Here is a 20,556-nt window from a genome sequence, read left to right on the forward strand (position 1 = left end):
TGTTTATGGGATGGTCCTTCATCCCACCACATCATTCAACCCCAACCCCTTCCCTCTGTGGATACGGAGTTTTGGGAGAAGAGAGACCCTGCCACCATCACTGAGTTTAGTCTCTTGCCCAAAGAACTAAGCATTGGTCTTGCCAGATGTTGGATAACTTTGGTGACGTCCTGTGACCTCTGTATGTACGAGGACTTTAACATGGTTTGAGAACCTTGGAAGTATTAAGGTGGCACTCATAAGCATACAGGATCACATCTGTTTAAAAGCCAGTGGTTTATTTTTAAACGAGAGTTGGTAAAGACAGGCAAGAGAGTTAAAAAAAAAAAAAGTAAAATCTCAGTGATTTCACTGAAATATTATCTATTTGTGGAATAAATAGACGCGGAGCCAAATAATTCTGAAGTATCTAAATTCCACCTTCCATCTCCCACTCACAGAATCTGCTTTAAAGCAAAAATACCAAATTAATAGAGGAATGATTGTTCTCACAGTACCTCTTGCCAGGCTAAGAAGGTACAAAGAGTATCTTGAGATATTCTGTTCTTAGGAAATATTAAGCTCAGTTTTCAAAGCTATTAAAGGTCCACAAAATTGAGATAAATATCCAATATTTTGGTATCTGACTTGAATAAAATTTGAACTCTGGCCTCCTGAGAGTAAATCAGCAGTATGCATCTGAAATATGTTTTTTTCCTACCAAGCAAAGCGTACCAGAGGATCAAGCAGAGGCAGAAGAGGTTTCAAATATAGCACACTCTTTTTTACCAACGGATAACTGGTAGAAGAAGCTTGGATCCAGCTTCTTCTGCTCCTTTTAGGAAGAGGTCAGCAGCTGGTGATCGAAGTCAAATGAATTTGGGCCAAGTTCTTTAGTTTTCCAAATCGTGGTCACTACAATGCCCTCCCACGCCCATTCCTCCTGGGTTTTGGGTCCTGCTCTCCTGGGGTACTCCCAGACACCAGCCCTGGCTCTGCGATGGCTTTCCCAGTGAAACCTGGCTGGCAGGGCTGAAACACAAGCTTAGCACAGGAATTTCCCAACTTTTTTACTCTTTAGAAGCACCAGAGCCTTGATTATTTCCCAAAACGTTCTGGGTCTACCCATGCCCTGCTCAACTCCTCTTCCTCCGTCACTTCACACTGTACCCAATGGGGCACCACCTTCCTGCTTTCTCCTACTCCAAAATTATTTTTCCTGCATCCAGTGATGGTAAATTCCTCCAGAAAGGCCCTTTCCAGCCCCGACCTCTATTATTTTCTGGCTGTGTTCCACCACCACGTTTGCCAGTTGCTCTCCTGGTTTCCACATGGGCTCTGTTGTTCCTCGGGAAGGGGATGGTTAATCAGGAGACAATGACATTTAACACTCCCAGGCAGTTGTTTGGAGGGGACAAGATGCTGCCTTCAGTGCTCAATGCCTGTTAAAAACTTTCTTGGCCAGCCCTACCCACTCATTTTTACTTGGCGGGCTGCACGTCATTGTCCCCTGAATTGCACCTACACAACCAAGGCTGCATCATAAACTAGGTCATGGAACTGATCTAGGTTAAAAATATCTCAGATATTCTTTAATGAAGTGTCAACAACTATTCTCAGGCTGAGGAGCAACTGTAATACCTCCTAATAATTTTGCTTGCATATGCAAAAATTATGCCGTAATCTAAAATGTATTTATAATGTAAAATTGAGTTCAACATGTGACCTGAGCTTATCCCACTCTGTCATGCAGACAAAGGAAATAAAAATGTGTTGCTGTAATTTCCTTGACAGCAAAAAACCAAAACAAACACGAAACCTCACACATATATGTCTAGGTCAATATATATGATAATGGGAAACAATGAGTTAGATTTTTCATGGTCATGTTGAAACTCATCGTGTTAGTTCTAAAACTGCAGCACATAAAGGTGATTTTTTTTTTCTTTGTATCAAAATCTAAATAAGTAAATATATCCTTGCAATTTCATTGATTAGAACTTTTACGGACTTCCTATAGGAGTTTGGAGTAAGAAGGTTTCACATCCAGGGCGATGAACACCCTTCTTAAGAAAAATAGCTTAATGATGACTATTATTGTTTTTATTGGTGGTGGTAGTTTAAAGCTATTATTATTAGTATTATTATTAGTGGTAGTATCACTATCTAGATTATTATAACCAGAGTAGTGACAGGATGCCCTAAAAACATCCAAGCCCCGTTCTGTCGGGCATTATAAAAGCACACAGTGAGAGTGAGAAAAAGTTTATAATCTGAGCCATTAAGTCAGACAAAAGGTGCAGTGAGAAACAGAGGCACAAAGAGATGAGCTGACACAAGAGCCCACGGACACAGACAACGTTAAGCCTCAGATATCCGGAGTTAGCATCTATTTAAACACCGAGTTGTTTGTCTCTACAAATATATATGTATTAATGCATATCACATTATCCAACTTGAAGAGTGTATACCAGGATTAAAATAACAAAAGAAAATCTGCGATTTGGTGTTTTGTTTTATTGTTTGTTTCTTTTTTTTTTTTTTTTTTTTTTTCTTAGCTAAAAAGATATCTTGATCAAAACTGGACAGACTAAAAGCAGTACAGCACAGAGCAAACATGAGATTTAGCTTTGCTAGTGACTAACCAGTCAAAACAATGTTCAAACCACAACCCATTAAAAAAAAAAATAAATCAGAGAATAACTATTTGTAAGTTGTGATTATGATTCCAACAAGCAATGGCAGTGTATTTCCTATTGGGATATGGACAGCAAATAAGAAACTTGGTGGTATTCCAGCTGATGAAGACTCTGGTTAAAGGGAAGCAGATGATGTGCATTTTCTAGCACAGAGAAATTTCTTTCAGTTCTTACAACCAATCGTTACATATCTGAGTTCAGAAAGCCTCTCTTGTATTTTGCATATTTGATAACAATGAGTTAACTATGACACAAAAAGGAATATTAGCACATTTTTAAATTTTTCTTGTACTGTGCTTTTGATTCGTATTATAATTTACATACCTCATATACTTGGCATTACGTGCTTTCTCTTACATTTACTTCTCAGGTGTCTTACAAAGACTGTTTTATTAATGGGGCTGCTATAATTAATTTTTAAAATGAAAATATTTTTAGATTTGTTCATGTTTAAACAGGCCAGATATTTCAGCCTCATTTACAGATGTGAAAATGCCCAAAATATTTCAGAAACTTAAGCCCTTTTTCCGTGTTGCATTTAGACAGTCAGTTTCTGAGAGCTGCTTTTTGTCTCAAAGTTATTTAAAGTCTCATCTTGTCATTAAGTTATACTATGAGTAATCTAGAGTTCAGGTCCGCACATGACAGTTAATAATTTTAAATTCTAGAATAGAAGACTTCAAAATTAAGTCTTACATTACCTAGGAAAAAAAAAAATGCTATTTTTTTAATTGATAGAAAATAACTTAGTCCAAAGTGGAACTACGAGGTTTCTTAGCAAACAAGTTATTACTATAGCGTTCGGCTCAAATTAATAAAACAAATACACCCAGTGACATTTAGCTGTGAGATCACATTTCTGTAAAGATAAACTGTAAGCTCTGCACAGCCATTGCCACCAAACGCTGTTTATCCGAGCTTTAAATTCTGCTCCCAAATTTGAATAGACTGCGGAGCTGCAGTGTTGCTGAGGAGCAATATCAAAATATGTGCCTCCTGGGTTTCAAAACCACAAGTTATTTTAGCTTCTGCTAAGAAATGAGGGATTTTTTTAAAAGCTAAGTACAGTAAGTAAATAAATAAACACGTTATCTACCTTCATGACCTTTCTTTTCCTGAAAGCAAACAGCGTCCATCATTTGTAACTTGACTTTCCATAAAAGTAACAGTTCATAAAAATCTGTGAAACTACTACCGGGAACAAACAAATTAAACAATGACAATGTAATAAAACAAAACTGCTGTTATACTCCTATAGCAGAAGAATTGCTTCTTCGCTGGGATTAATACATCTTGCAGAAAACAATTTTAAATAATGTGTAACATATGGATTCGGCTTTTATTATTCTTCTAAAAGAAGACAATTATATTTATGTGATAAACTGTTCAGCGTTAGTAGCATAATGTTTATATTACTGGCCACTTAAATAGTCTTTGGCATAGTTTTATAAGGAACAGCAGCCTCCAGATCTTTTGAAATTCATCTTACAAAGTAAGTCCTGTCTGTTACTGGAATGCAATGGTTTTACATAGTTTTCTTGTTGGAAAAAAAAAACGTACTGCAGGTAATCTCGTTATTAAACTGCATGCACGAAAAACTTTCTGGTGTTTTAGCTACAATTCATATGGCATTTTAAGGCTTTCTAACAAAAAGTACGAAAGTCTTGTAGCTGTCGGGAAATATGAAAAAAAAAGCAGCTTTCAATTTTAACTTTTTGGAAATGAATAATCCTGATACCCTGTTTTCTATAGCAAATCTTTTCAAGGTGTTTTTCTTAATCACCAGTTTTTCTTAACCATCTTAATTTATGAGCAGCTAGTTCCTACGCTCTCTTCTTTAGCTGGGAGATTACATTTAAGAAAAGAGTTTTGGGTAGTTTTCAAGGAGCTGCTTTTGTCCCCATTATATTCCAGCTAATTTTCAAAGGGATTACATAGAAACCATAGAAGTATTTATGTCAATATCTTCCAATGCTTCCGAGACAAAAGTGCATACATTTCAAAAGGGAATAGGAATGTGTTACCAAATGAATATTTTCTGTCGCTGCTGTGTACATAGATTTTTATTGTAAGTATTGCCAGCAACAGCCTTTCTGCATTGCTGGGATTCTGCTGTCCTGTGTGTCATTCCGATAACAAGATCATTTGGAAAAATTATGCAGGGAGAGAGAATGTATTTATTTAGGTTTATCAAAAAAGAAAGAGGGGGGGGGGAAAGAAATAATAATAATAATGTCAGTTTGGAGAATGTTACTGTCCTAATTTTTCACTCCTGAAGTAGAAGTTTAATATTTTCAATTCTCTGCTTCTCTATTGCTTTAAAAGTTGGGGTTGTTAACAAAAGATAAAGTGAGGGGTATGTCAATTTAAAGAGTGGAACCTAATGGAAGTGAAATCTGCATATTCAGTTAATTTGGGATTTATTATCCCAGTAACTAGACTTGCAACTGTTCTAAAAATCGTGTTGACTGAAGACTTGAGAACAGTACGAGTGGATGGCTACCCCCACCCCCAGTCTTAAAAGAAAACCTGTGCCTGCTGCTTCCAATTTAGTGCAATCATGCCTCTTACTGGCCAATACAAGATGCAGCATTAGCTGTCACATGCAAATGAGTATTCATGGAGACTTTGAAATGTGCAATAAAGACGTGCATTCTGTGAATAATTGTTTTCTTTTATAAAACTGGATCCAAAAGGGAGTGCCATTTCACCCAGAGTCTATAGCCTTTCTATGGTTACAATCTGCTGCTGAAGCCAGATATTAGAAATGAAGTGTGGATAAATGGATAGAAATGAAGTGTGGATAAATGGAGGACTCCAGTTTCCCTTGCTGTCAATCTTTCACAGTACTACATTTGCTTAACAAGAAATAATCCAACACATGTTTGTGTTTCTTTGCTATCTTGTTTGCTTTTTCCAACTGGGACTTTTCAATGCATAGGGATGTAAAATACAGTTGTCCACCTTATATTAGCTTTTTTTCCACAAAGCTCGACCTAAATTCTTCATTTTCAACAGCACAGATACACAAAATTACACAGCAGTGCGTCCCTGCAAACCTGAAGTCTTTCGAAGCTCTCTGATATGACTTACCAGGATGAGAGTGAGCGAACAGCTCAGATTTTTAGGGTTTATTTAGATGCAGGGTGGGGAAGAAAAAAACAAACACAACAAACAAAACCAGCAAGCTGTATGCAGATAGCTGCACACATTTGTGGAGCTGTGAATAGCCAAGCTGAGTTCAGACACACACACCTATTCACCGAGACCACAGCCAGAAAGTCTGTTCGAGAACAAACAGCCATCGACGTGTGTTTATATTAAATCACGGCATTACGCAGCCCTGGCTTCTGCTGGCAGAACCCCAGATGCTCACAGCCCGGTAGTGGGAAGAAAGTAAGCAGATGCCTGGATTGCAGCACCTTTGCAGCAAACTGGAGCAGATGGACTGCAGGAAGCACTTCAGTAAGTTCAGGCTTGGCTGAGGTCGGACCAGAGGTGGACAAAACTGGAAGAACGAATGCTAAGGACAAATGTACCATGAGAAGAACAGTGCAGGGAGGCTCAGCAGAAGGGAAATAGCCCTTTGTAGGTAACTCAGTGCCTTGGATTATGTTTAAACTGAAAACTAGAGGAGTCCAGCTCAGTCAGAGCCTCCCAGAGGGCAGGACACGTTCCCGCAGGAGTCCCCAGAAGGCAATCAGAGGGCTGGGAGGCATTGCATTTTTCCTTTAGCCTAACATAAACAATTCCTTGTTGCCCTGTTTACTACACACCTTTGCTCTTCAAGGCCAATCTTTTGAAACACAGCCACGCACGCACAAACACATTGAAGAAATTAATCACTCACATTATCATTATAAGTGATACAATTCCTGTAAACAGAGGCATGAAACTGCAAAACTGAGGATGTTTCACTTCTGTAAGGAAGGATGCTCACCTACAAGGGCTGAGCACATCGATCAAAACCATCCCTTGGATGTCTGCTTGTTCCTGGGATCCACGGGCTCAGGAAGACAGCCGGTTCTCTGTAGCTTTTGGTCTGTATTGTGTCTCCTAAGGGAGCTGAGAAGAGGATGACCCTGGGGCTGGGGCAAAGGATTTGAACCAAGGAGATTTGGTTTGTGTTCCTGAATCATCACAAACTTCCTTAGGCACGTTACTCAGCTCCTCCTTTTCCTACTCCCTAAATATAGCTAGTAATATTTTGGTATTGCAGAGATGTTAGCAAAAGCCCTTCAACATACATATCTGCTCATATATTATCTCGACGGAGTAATTTTCAAAAGCGACTAGAAAATACTCGGTGCAAACACATCGCTCTGTGAGGCTTAGTCATGCCAAGCACAACACGTGGTGATGCATCCCTGTGACCACAGGACCTCATTCGCATGGAAAACAAACTCATTGCTCCTCGAGGACCAGGTGCTTTACTCTGTAGCCCCAGCACAGAGGAATTTAAAGCAGCTTAGCCCCGGATCTTTGCACCACCATCCATCACACAGGTGGCCCCGTGCTTGGAGATGCTTCACAGGAGAGACCTTCATTTGAAGATGTAATTTGGTTTTCCATTATTCTGAGCCTAAAATCCACATTTCAGAGGGTGGCTGCAGACTTATCTGCAGTCTCTGTACACAGTAGGGACTTGGCAAATGGAGTTTGGTGAAATGGCACGGCACGCTACATAGGAGATTGACTATAAATCAAGAGATTTTGGCTCCGCTCCTGGCTCTGTCACTGATTTACCATGGAAACTTGGGCAAATCTTTTCCTCTCCCTATCCTTCATTTTCTGTACCCATAATGTAAAGATAATGATGCTGCTTCGCGAGCTCTTTTGAGATCTTGAGATTTTAAGTGCTAAGTGCATTTTATTAACATTAATAGCACCCAACCGAGAGGATGCTGTACAGCACCAGCCAGGCTGTCCCCAGAAAACAGATTGGTGTGGGGAAAGTGTGCATTTGTTAAGCAGCTTAGACATTCCTCATTCCCATAATACTTCCACAATACACGGGAACAAGACCTGACCTACCAAAACAAAAGGGGAAAAAAAAAAAAAAAAACACCATAAGGAGAAAATTTCTAATGTGACCTGTCATCTTCTTTCTAGCCCAGGAAAACTTGGGGATTTGCTGGAGATGGTCAGCATTTCTGTGTGCGGTTGTTAGACCCAGCCACAACCACAGCGCTCACAACTTGTGGTGGAGCCCGCGTCCATTAGTCGGCATTAACCACCATTTTATACACTCCAGCTATCACCGAAAAGACATTTAGTAGATGCACTTAGTTATATGCTATCACACTTTATATGCGACTCAATTCTAAAATAAGTTAATTGTACTGAATTATATTCTAGCTCTTGTATTTACAGGACCACAGTATATTTCAATGTATATTTTTTAAAGCCCATCTAACATGCTTTGTTATTTTACGCTTTGATTTTCCATGTTTCTGCTCAAATATGTATCACAACATAGACAGTAGAAAGAGTTATGAAAAATGTATTATTAATGCATGTTTTTTTCCTCTGCTGGAGATAGAAGAACTTTGTTGTGCATGTTATAAAATGTTAAATATTAGAATTATTTAAAGTTAATAGGATGCCAAAGAAAATGACTAATAATACATTACACAATTAGATGCCTTTCATATTAGTGAATCCATTAAGAAAATAAAATACATTCAAACAGAAGAGTTCTGATTTGCAAATTTTAGCAAGGATTGCCCATGTGTAAAGCTAAATTATTTATTCTTCTTTATAAAAAAACCCCCAAACTGCTGGATACGTCAGTTTGCAATTATTTGCATTATGTTTGAATGCTTTATCATGTGGCTCTGATTCAAAAATATGTACTTCTTTAAGTTTCTTTAGCATCTTAATTTGTTCAAAGCATCAAATATGGAAAAAACAAAAGTAAATTGCTTTCCCTGGATTCAGCGGGACATACCACTAACCCTTGATATTACTCTTTCAGCTGTTTTGAGTGGCTTTTTTTAATCTCTCTTTAACCCAGATGTCCTCATGCGGAGGTTCACATCTCCAGTTTGCCCTCCCAACTGTACCTTTATTTCCAGATAGAATTAATTCCCTCCTGTCCCACCCGTACAGATCTCAAGTCAGGCATCACGCAGCTTTGCATAAAGTTGCTCACATGCTATAGCATTTTTCTGAGCACTGAGTACTACTTATTTTGAGTAGTTATTTTGTCACCTCAGCTGATGTCCACGTTATCCTTTTTTAAAAAAAAGACACTTAAGAAGCAGCTAACTTTTCTTAAAGAAAGAAATAAATTTCAGCACCACTGTGACATAATCTAGCCATTTTTCCCCCGTATTTTCCTTTTCTTTTTGCATTGGTGCTCTGTCTCTAGAAAGGCATTTGACACCAGCTAAAGAAAGTTCCACCAAGAGCAAGTAAACTCCTCCTCCTCACATCCATCTTCTCTTCACTGCTGCTATCTACTTAATTAAGTCGTTCTCAATCTTCTGTATCATAAGCACATAATGTTGGTTGATGGAAATGTGTTTTGAAATCCCTGTTTGTTTGTTTTTTAATTATCTGATTACACTGAGAGAGAGGGAAAAAAAAAAAAAAAAAAGAGATCTCTCTTTGGTAAAAATCCAGCAATAGCACTCTATCTTTTTCTCTTTCAAGAGATTTTTTTTCACCTTCTAACAGTCTATCCAGTCCAGTCTTTACAGTTCATGGGATTTAAAAGTGTGATGAACCCGACTATGGCAAAAGTTTGGTAACATAATTTTAAAACTAGTTTCAGGTTAAAGATGTCTCGTATTATAATCTTTACTCAGCTTGTGAGAGGTAAGGAATGTTGTGCTTAGGGTATACTGAGGTTTACAGCAGGATTTTGGCATAACCTGACTGCAGATTGCTGTCATCCCAAAATGTCTCCTGCCCGTGTATGTCCCAATGTCAGCCCAGGGTGCAACCCATGGATGAGCCAAACCTCCCACGTTACATCAGCTGGTAATAGGGAAAAATTGTGGATTATAAATTACCAGATTTGGCTGCATCTTGGGCACTGCTCGTGAAGTAGAAGGGCAAAAATATTATAAAATATTTGTTCCATTATATTCAATTCTTCACATCCTGATTATTTCCAAATTTTACCATAGTTATGTTGTATAAATAATAATAGCAATTATTACTTATAGAAGTAAGAAGAGAAATTCACTGAAATCAGAACGATGGAATCATAGGTTGGTTGCAAAAGGCAGCATTCTCACCGCTCACCCTGAGGTGTTTGTCCACAGGAAGGGTTTTGATTAGGCTGGGATTATTACAGCAGAGTTGGGAAACAGGACCTTTGATCTCAAGAGATCTGAACAACCCCTGTTACTTTTACTGACAACAGGCACGCTGCAGACGGAATAGCGTTAACATTCAGATGAGAGCTGAAAACTCAAGTGAGAGCTACGCGGCGTTCTCACTTTTAAGACTCTGGTACTATGCAGAACTTCAAAATTAAAATACAGCGTGACTACCTCTCTAAGTGTTTAAATTAATATGTTCAATAATCCCTACAATAGTAAAACTAAAGTGCAAACCAAGACTTGGAAGAAAAGGAGAAAGAATGTCTCTATACTTGTGTATGTAACATGTATTTGTTCAGGACACTGGGATATAACAATTTTCTATATCAGGATTTCTTAATGCTTCTTTTTAAAAAAATATTTTCCCACTAAATATATATGCAATATTTATTATATACATAGATATGATGGGATTTTATTTTTTTAAAGGGAAAAAGCCAAAGGTGTAGTCAAGAAAAACTATTTATTTGCCTAAATATAGGTATCTAATGTTTCTTAAATGCACCAAGACATCTCACCTGGCTTCTAGCACTCAATTTCCAAGGGCACAGCTCCCTTGTACACACATCTGCCAGCCTTGTGAGGGTCACTCTGATACTCAGCATCCTCTCAAGTGGCACTAAATACCAACGATTAGGTAACTGAAACAAGCTCAAAACGTCCGAAGAATGTATCAAGGGAAGATGCTTTCCAGGACCATAACAGTTTGCTCATGCAAAAAAAAATTTTTTTACACAATAATACTTTTGAAAAAAAAAAAAAGAAAGAGAGGGACAAAAAAGACAGGAATACTCAATTCTAAATTCATAAAAAAATGATGCTATGAGTGACTTAAAAATTTCTTGAGAAGACTGAATAAATGTCAGCAGTAATATATTTAAAAGAAAGATTGGGTCCACAAATGAGAGTCAATAAAAGAACATAGGCTTCCTCATAACAGTAAAAGTTTCCAATTGTCACAGAAGTCGTACTTTAGATTTTCTCCATTTTTTTTTTTTTTTTTTTGAATGTTTTCCAGTTTGGCCTCCAGTGATGTCCCAGTTTGCCCCCCAGCACTCTTCCTTCCCACTAAAATAACCAACGGAGTTCACCAGTTAAATGCATTATCAAAGCCTTCCCTAACCAAAATCACTCACAACACTTGCATCTTACCACAACATTTATGGTTTTCCCAGTTCTGAATATACAGAAGACCACAAATACCATGATAAAGCCTAATTCCCCAGTGTGGTAACGCCTCATCCCATGCCACCCTGCATAATATTGTGTAACGTACATCCACATGTAACATCACCCTTTTCGTTGCAGACCCTATTGCAAGTTCATATTTGTCAGTTAATATTAGAGACAAGCCACAGAATTACAGATATTGACCACAGGAGAGAAAAACAGCCCAAATATTAGACCACACCATGATCTTGTAAGACATTGAGTGCGACCAACTCTTAAGTAAGAACTATGCAGCTTAGTCCTCGGGGACATCCATCTCCTCGCAGCGCAAGACCATCCCATGCAAAATACCTTTGAAAAAAACCTTTGAAAATACCTTAGTTCCATTTACGTATATATATGCCTGGCAACCCTCAACTCCTGGAAGTTATTCCATCAACCTAAAAATCATAGTTAGAAAGTTTTCCTGTTAGTACTTTTAGGAAATGACTCAGTAATTTTTTTCCTTTCCTTGTCATTTTGGTGGAATGGTATTTCCTGTAACGTTACTATCAGAACAACAAACCCAAACAAAGAGTCACCCATGACAACGATGAGCATCCCCCAAAAGAAAAAGGCAATCCCTTGCTACAGCGTGCAAAACTACACCAGTCCTTCTCAGTGCCTAAATAACGCTCCTTGAGGGGTTATCAAGAAGTTCTTCAACTCCTTGAAGTGTTACTAAGCAAAAAGCTATTGTAATGCAAATAGTGCTGCGGTCAGAAAAGAAATAAAAGGCGTGTCTTAAATGCTTGATCATACAATACGTGCCATAAAATCCCTGGTATGTTTGTGGCTGACCACACTAGCCTAGTTTACTGCCTCTTCTGCCCCATTCTACCGACTTATTCAGCACACCATTGAGAAGAAAAACATGACAACACCATTGGGAAGAAAAATTGCACAGCGTCTATGGCTACAGATTGGGCAACTAAGTCTTATAATTCTGATTATCTTTCTCTTTTTATTAATTTTCCTTCACACCAAGAACAAAATAAGCTATACTGGAAAACCATTGACATTCTAGCTGAACCATCCTTTTTTTTTTTTTTTTTTTTTTTTTTTTTTTTTTTAATATGATACACATTATTTACAAAATAATTCAAAGCATTGGTTGCAAAAATTAGTATTTTCATCAAGTTTCATTACCAGATTTATATTTACAAATCACTGTTTGGAGTACTGCACTTCCCCCCTTCTCCTCTGGAAAGAGAAGAGCTTCACTGCCATTACTTGGGGAGGCACTCTTTATCAGGGAGTGCAGTGATAGGATGAGGGGTAAGGGTTTTAAGCTGAAAGAGGGGAGATTGAGATGAGATATTAGGAAGAAATGTTTTCCTGTGCGGGGGGTGAGGCAGTGGCCCAGGTTGCCCAGAGCAGCTGTGGATGCCCCATCCCTGGAGGGGTTCAAGGCCAGGCTGGATGAGGCTTTGGGCAACCTGGGCTAGTGGGAGGTGTCCCTGCCCATGGCAGGGGGGTGGAACTGGAAGGTTTTTCAGGTCCCTTCCAACCCAAACCATTCTATGAAGTTGTGGAAACCAAGCCTTCTTTAGCACACACATACAAAAAATTAGTGTCTTAAAATATACAATCAAACATGGAGAGAAAAGGGAAGAACCCATACCAGTAGCATTCACATATTAATTGATTCACCAACCACTGCAGGCTCAATTATTCTGTTGTCAGAGTTTTAAAGCTCATAAAAAAAAAAAAAATATTAAAGAAATGAAATTCTTGGCTACAGTTTGGCATATGCAGGTCTTAACCCAGAAACAATCTGTTTTATAATTATTTCTGAAAATTGCTTCAGTCCATTTTATTTTCTGTGCTTGCCTGGGAAGTGTGAAAAAGAAAGAAAAAACTATTTTTGACTCAAGGCTTTCAAGACATTTTGGTTCTCAGCTAGCAAGTCACTCAGTATGAGCCTGATATTTCCAACGTGAACTTTGGACCACTCTAACTGGTTTCTCAGACAGACCAGTTATGTGAATAACTGCTGTCAGAAGCGACAAAGGCTTCAGTCTCTGGGCCATATTTGACCCCAGGGAGAATGTCACCAAGGCTGGAAGGTGGCTCCAAGGTTAGACCCAACCAAGACCCATTCGCATGTTCCTAAGTATGCTTAAAAAACACAACTAACCACCTCCTAAAACATCTAAAAATGCATGAGATGGCAGGATACAATGGGAAATCTCACTAACAAATATGCATAAGAAATTAAGGACCCACAGACAAGAAGGAAAGTGACTGCAAGATAGAACGAGTCCCTCTTTTTTTCTCTCTTTTTTCCAGTGATCCTTCCTTCAATTTTAAAATAAAGCCTGTGATGGTCCTGTTGGACCTTCGTGTTTGTAGCTGCTCTCTGGAAGTTGGCAGCTTATGGAGGACCTGCTCTCCTCTGCCCACAGAGCCTTTGTTAGCGGCAGGGCTGGAGCTGCTGGCTGCCTTTGAAATGGATATACTGGGTCAATGGAAACACTTGGGTATTTTTGAACAGGGAGTTTTGTTGGTAGGTTTTTTTTTCTTTCTTTTTTCTTATTTTAAAGAAATAAAGCTGTGAAAAAGAGCTGCTTCTCTTTTCTCCCCCCAATTCCCTCCTCCCCTTTTTTCTCCCCCCCCCCCCCCCCCCCCCTTCTCTCACATTAATTATAAGCAGGAAGCACAAATGATCTTCTCTTCTCCTCCATTCTAAATGCTTGATTCAAAACCACCCAGCCCATTTGTGCTGACCTGGCGGCTCTGTTTCAAAGGCAGCTTCAGTCTTGTGTCAGCTCCATGGGCTCTGCCTACCGAGGCAGAACCAGTCGGGAAACCACTCTTGTTCCTGATAGCTGAGGCTCAGACATATGGTCCCAGCAAGCTTGTATAATCAGTAATATTAAAAAAAAAATACTCAAGATTTGTTCCTCTTTTCTCCTGGTTCATTGATAAAGAACATGTCAGTGCGGTTGAAGAATCCTGCTGGTTAAAGGTATCATCCTTAGCTGCTCATATGGTCTGGGCTCTTACTTGTCAAATAGATTAATCCGAGCCATTTTAGAACAATAAATATAAGTACAGATGGAATATAAACATATTGAAGATTACTGGCTTTGACGGCTGGTGTTTATTAAATCAAAAATAATGTTGCAATGAGGATTTTGTTGGTATTTCAAATGGAAAGGAAAAGTAAATAGGAATTAGATATTCCTCAGGAAAGAAAAAAAAAGAAGCACCAAAAAACCAACAAACTACCACACCACAACCTCCAAAGCAGCCCATGGGTAATAAAAAGCAATGATTTTACTTAAAATGTCACCTATGAGCTACCTTTAGAGAGGGGATATAGTACCTATAAACTCAAAACACTAGGTATGTTGAAATCCATAAAATTTCCAATTACTGCTTCAGAATTTATTGTGCACATATGGAAAATAATACTTGTAAAAGAGAAAGGGGTTTGTGCCTGGTGCTGTCAATACTGTGAAGGATGGGGTGATTATAAAGCAAATTAACAATACTTTTAAATGTGCATTCACTTATCTTTCCAATTAAATCCTTGTTAAACAACTGCACAGACAGTAATGGTGCTTCTGCAAAGCACTGATCAAGACAGTTTTATTGTAATTTTTACTCTGTAACAATTAATCAAGTAGGCATTTTCTTTATTATTAAATTTTTTAGTTAATAAATATTCGCCATCGGTTCACGTATTTCTGGTTTAAATTTTTCTCTTAATTTTTCTTAAACTGAATTATATTCCAGCAAGTTCTTATAGAAGGAACAACAGAAATATTATAATTTTTTTTGCCAAGATGTTTTTTGTTAACACAAGGTGATGTCAGAGGAAGAGAAATTTCACCTTTTGTCCCCAGTGTAGTTACCAATTCAGATATCTTTGGCTCTCCTTTCCAAGTTTCATAAGAAATGTGCCTCTCTGCAAGAACATAATATATAGATTCTGTAAAAATTCTTTTTTTTTTTTTTTCCACCCTTTTTTGGTACATAAGTATCATAACTGAGCCATAAAAACGCAGTAATTGACCTTTGGACGGTACATGGTGTTTTGCAGTGAACGCACAAGGTATTCCAAATGAAATAATGGGATGCAAAGGTCATCTGTACAGCAAATACCAAGCATTTTGCAAACAAAGCGTTGGATATAAAGACAATTAGGAACTCTCTTGTATTATGTATGAACCAACACTTAGTGAATGAACCAATAAGTATTGAAATTTGTATTTCTATGGTTAGTTTCCCTGAACATATATGCATTAGGATAGAATCCTAGTGCTTCAGCAATGTGTTATGAACCCTTTATAGCTCCATTTTTTTCAGTTAATTTAGTACTCATGAAAATTGCTTGTTTGACAGTCACAGAAATTGAATGTCTTGCCAGCTACCCAGCAGATTAACACAGGAGGAATAAAAAAGTAAGCTTCTACCTTCTCACCCAGGCATCTCTGGGCTTCAAGCACAGAGGACAATTGAGGGTTTGCTGGGACAGGCAGACACGAGCAGGACAGGGAACCCGTAAGGTTTGGCACAAAGAAGGTCCTTACCCCATTATATCATATTGTGCGCCAACACAATGGGCTTGGCCAGAGCAGAGAGTGCACCAGAAATTTACACTCTTACTTACATCCTTTTTTCATGTACATCCTTCTTTTTGTTTTTCTTTCTCAGGCACATTTTGCCCCACTGGTAATGTTTTTTGATCAGGTCAGAAGCTTGCTTTTGGAAATCATCTCCTGCCTTTCCCCACTTTCATATAGTGGAGCCTTAACGACCCTGAGCAGCCCCACCTGGGGCTCCCCCAGCCCTGCCCATGGGCTCAGGGCCCATGTCAGCCCCACCCTGGGGCTTTGGGCCAAAACAATTGATCTTGCCAGTAGCATCCTCATACCCTGGAACTGCCAGCACACTTTACATGGCTTAACAGACACATTTATAGAACCTTATCCCTTTTCCTACATGTGTGAATTAAAATAATATCCTTATCAGTATCTCTAAAGGCTTTAACTTACTGGACCTTGTTTAAAATCAGCAGAAGTCCTTCAGATTTTTCATAAAATCCCCAAAGAACCAATTTTTTTTTTTTTTTTTTTAGATTGCAACTGTTAACCAACAATATATAAAGCATAAGAGGAATGGATATCTCTAACACCTCTGGCTTTTGCAGAAACCTTTGCCATGGGTTAAAAGCCAGAAATATTGAATGACTAGTAGCTTAGTTTCTAAAAACAAAATTCTTTCTGTGCTTGTAGAACAAGAGAAGTATGAATTTCCTGATGACAGTTAGGTCCAAACAGCTTCCACTGCCTTGATTCAGTGATTTGAAAAATGATGACTTAGAGTTTTGAAAGTGCTGAGAGATGTTATAGCCTGGTCCTCTTATGATCAACTGATCTTTTCAGCTCTTAATGGGAAAATAAATCATAGATAAAAGATAATCCTGTTGCACAGAAGCAAAAAAGGTGTGATATCAATAGACTTTCATAGAAAAAGAAAATTCTGTGGAAGGAATAAAGTAAATAAGGTAGTTTGTTCTGCTGATGCTCGTGTTGGCAAGGTCAAAGCCCTCTTCAGGAGCTGCCTACCTCAAGCAATGGGAATGAAGCACAAAGTAGATTCAGAGAATTTAAAAAGATACAAGGCATGGTGTTGTTTTTTTTTTTTTAATTGTAAACCCATTTCAAGGGTCTTTTTAGATTTTTACTGATCCTATTTCTTCTTTAATGATAAAGTTATCAAGTTTGATTTCCTTTCACATTCACCAGTTCTCTCTCATTTAATTTTTGATGCTGCAGATGACATTAACAGGATAGGAAAAGGAGCCAAATAAAGCTTCGCCACATTTTAATTAATGATTATTCTAATAAAAAATAGTTTGAGATGGCAGACAGCCTAAAGTCTCTTCTATGATCTTTAATTTTCAATGTGATACATATTATTTATATCCTATAGATGTAGGTGTAGCACAATGGCAAAACAAGCAGGAAGAAAGAGCCCATCAAGTGTTTCGCCTATACAAGACCTGATATATATCTCTGTGATATAAATAGGACTTTTCAGGACATTTGTTTGCATTTATAATGAAATTAAACTTTAAGTACAATTGAAAAAAAATCTTTATGGGAAAATCATATCAAGATTTCTTTCCTACCATTAACTGCAGAAAAGTGAAGGTACAGGGACTGAGACTAGGGGGTCACAAGTTTTTGCAGGTACTCTGTGCCTCAAAAGGCTGTTTGCTACCTGCAGCTTCGACTGGTCACTCAACAGGCAGATTTCTTGCATGTGTCCTAAGTAGCGATTTGTCAGAGTGGCTTTAAAGTACCATGAACTTCACTCCTATATATTCATTTTTCACAGTGGTATAAACCAGAAGAAAAAGGTGCCTGGTACCTCTGCAGTGCAAAAAGCCAGCTTAGACTTCTGCCTAGCTTTACCGTAACAGACCATCTGTTTTAGGTGAAAACTTGAGCAGCAATGTTAACCTCAAGTACGTTAACCTTTGGATGCCATGAGACATGATAGACAGGACTATTACTCTTACAGCACATTTTTTTTTTTTCCAGAGCAAATATCTCAAGGAGTAAAGAAGGATAGAAAATCCTGGGTTTTGCCTCTCTGTCTCCAAACAAAATAGAGTCTACGGTCATTTGAAAGCCAAGGCAGACTACATTACACACAAATACCCAACAACGATAAATCTAAGGGAACCCAAGTAATGAGTCAAAACCATGAGGTTGATGATTTATTCAGTCTCACTGAATTTACTGGCGTAAATACTGATTCCTCATAAACTGGAGTTCACCCTTCAGTTTCAGCTGAAGACAAGGCTGATCTGAGGAGGTGGCAAACATCTACTGCTCCCTGGAAACCTTCCCTGGAGATGTAGACGGAGGCTTGAAGGCGGGAATATTTTTACATCTCTCGTATCTCTCAATTTCATGAGAATTTTTGTGTCAAAAATCTTAGTTTATGTATAGCACAAAACTAGTTGAGGAAGTTGTTCTCCAACAGCTGACATTTCAAAAAAAAAAAAAAAACCCACATGCAACACACAATATTTAACAGTCCTGGTAACAGTATGCAGGTAACTTTAAAAGAGTTAATAAAAAGTAAGAGAAAATGTTGCAGCAGCTTCACATTGTGTATAAAGTCTTTAATGCAATTTAAGATTGGGGATTTTTCCTAATTTCTGAGAAGCTTAATTTTATTTTCTCATTAAGTAGTATCAGGAGGTTTGCTATCACTGATCATATTTGCTACACTATGAAATGCGGGGATAGTTAGTCTTTGCCCTGAGTAATAGACTGTTCAGAGAGGTGAATGGATTTACCATGTATCCTAATTAGCTCCAATATCAGCTTCCACACCTGTAACAGTATCTGTTGATCAATGTTAGATCCATTTAGGCCACATGTGTGAAAAGAGTTCTTTTGCATTTGTGCAAATATGTTCATTATATGTGGCACCTGTGGAAACATGGTCAGTGGGTATGTACAGGTTGGTTCTAATTCTGGTTCTCAAGTCCGCAAAATATTCACCTTTCCTCTTCTCATTTCCTGGGGTCAAATCTTTGCCCTTTCAAAGTCAGCGGTAAATCTTCCACTGACTTTTACAGAACCAGTACTCCACTTTAAGCATTTCCTTTTCAGCTCTTTTCAGCACCTTTTTCTCTTCTACTGGTTTCCTTTGGATGCCTGCTCTACTGTTGGTTTTGTGTAACTTTCAACATCCAAACAATCTGCTATGTTTCCTTCTAATATTTTTTTTGTCACTTTGATTCTTTGGTTTCTACATAGACTTTGTTTTTTGCCACCTTACTTTCTGTATCCACTTCCTCATTTTTTTCTTTTTTTTTCTCTCTTTGTGTTGTTTGTTTCTCATCTCCTGTTTAACTACTATTTTCCTCTGCTTACTCTGCTGTTTTTCCTCTCTCCTAGCTGACATTTCCCTCGGTGCAATATCTTTCTACCTTCCCTTTCCTCTCTTTTACAAAACACAGCTCATCATTCTATGCCACTAATGTATAGCAGATTCTGAAATACTGTCATCTGAGACAGTTAAGTACTAAACAAAACATTACCAGGGTGGAGGAATCACTTACCCTGATTGACAACAAATCGTAACTTCTGTATTGTTGCCAGATTGCCGCTAACTCTGTATATTCCATCAACATCTAGACCTGAAAGAGAAACACATATTTCATTTTAGATCATAGAAGTATTTTTCTTTGTACGTCTGTCAGGAAGCCAGAAGCGCCCTAACAAGTATGAAGAATGAACGACGGAAAAATAATCCAACTGACAACAACTGAAGTGCCTCCTGTCTGATTAAAGCAACAATGAAAAATAAAAGTGCTAGATTAACTTAAGTGAATACAAAACACCTAACTATAATTATCTTGTAATTCTGTCAGCGGAATACGGTTCCACAAGGGTATTTGAGTGTGACGGGAAAGGAAGAGTGAATTAGCTCCTATGCTCGTGGGGAAGGGCTGTTGGGGGTACGCAGGACGCTATGTGAGCCCTGCTTAAATACGGGGTGTTTTTATTAACAGCACTGGTGAAACTTCTCCAACTGGGTTTTTCAGATGTGAATTCTCGAGGCTTTGATCTTTCTGAAAAAAAAGTGGTGAGATGCCCACTCTGAAATTACGGCATGCGCGAGACTGCACACAACTGCTGTTTCTCGACTATATTCTTCATAGAAGATCAAGACAAGTTTGAAGATGAAATTAAATATCCCAACTAGCATATGCCCTGGAGTACATTTCTTCATTAATACAGGCCATTCTTTTCAAGGACAACCTGACAGTCTTGTTTCTCCCCGCGTATCTACTCAAGGTTTATCTTCTAGGTGAAACTAGATGTCATACTCCCTTTTGTGACATATTATCTCCTACAGCAAGCTCTGCTGATATGACTGTTTAAAATAGCTCTTCCAGCCCCGGTTGCATAGCTGTAGCATTTCAAAGCACATGGGAACTGCTCTCCTCTCCCGGGAGAATTAGCTATTGTGCAACAATGACCAAATCTGCATGACTAAAAATTGAAAACACTGGACTGTATATTTCATTTCACATTTAAAACTTGCAAATACGTAAGAAGCTAAGACAATCTACACAAACCAGGTTTTTTTAAGGCTAATCATCACTTGGAACACAAGTTCTGATTAGCTTTTAACAAGCAGTTTCGGAGAAAGTCTTAGAAAAATGCTAATTTGTCAAAATTTAAAAAAAAATCAGGAAATATTTCCTGACAATGTATCTAGGGGACATTTTTTTTTTTTCCAATATGGGGTGGGGAAAAAGGAAAAATTGAAAGTATAGGAAAGAGGGAAAA

The 20,556-nt window shown here is 38.2% G+C and overlaps 1 protein-coding gene across 1 annotated transcript in view; it reads right to left on the minus strand.

The window, feature by feature from the left end:
- Nucleotides 1-20,556, minus strand: part of ARHGAP15 (Rho GTPase activating protein 15) — a gene marked incomplete at both ends in the record, with an annotated part of 215,129 nt that overhangs the window by 29,910 nt on the left and 164,663 nt on the right. Inside the window, one exon of the mRNA XM_010079151.1 lies at nt 19,320-19,397. Within this exon, the coding sequence (XP_010077453.1) occupies nt 19,320-19,397 (78 nt within the window). The remainder of the gene's footprint in view (nt 1-19,319; nt 19,398-20,556) is intronic.

This window comes from Pterocles gutturalis, unplaced genomic scaffold (genome assembly GCF_000699245.1).
Source record: "Pterocles gutturalis isolate BGI_N339 unplaced genomic scaffold, ASM69924v1 scaffold6386, whole genome shotgun sequence".
Taxonomy (NCBI): domain Eukaryota; kingdom Metazoa; phylum Chordata; class Aves; order Pterocliformes; family Pteroclidae; genus Pterocles; species Pterocles gutturalis.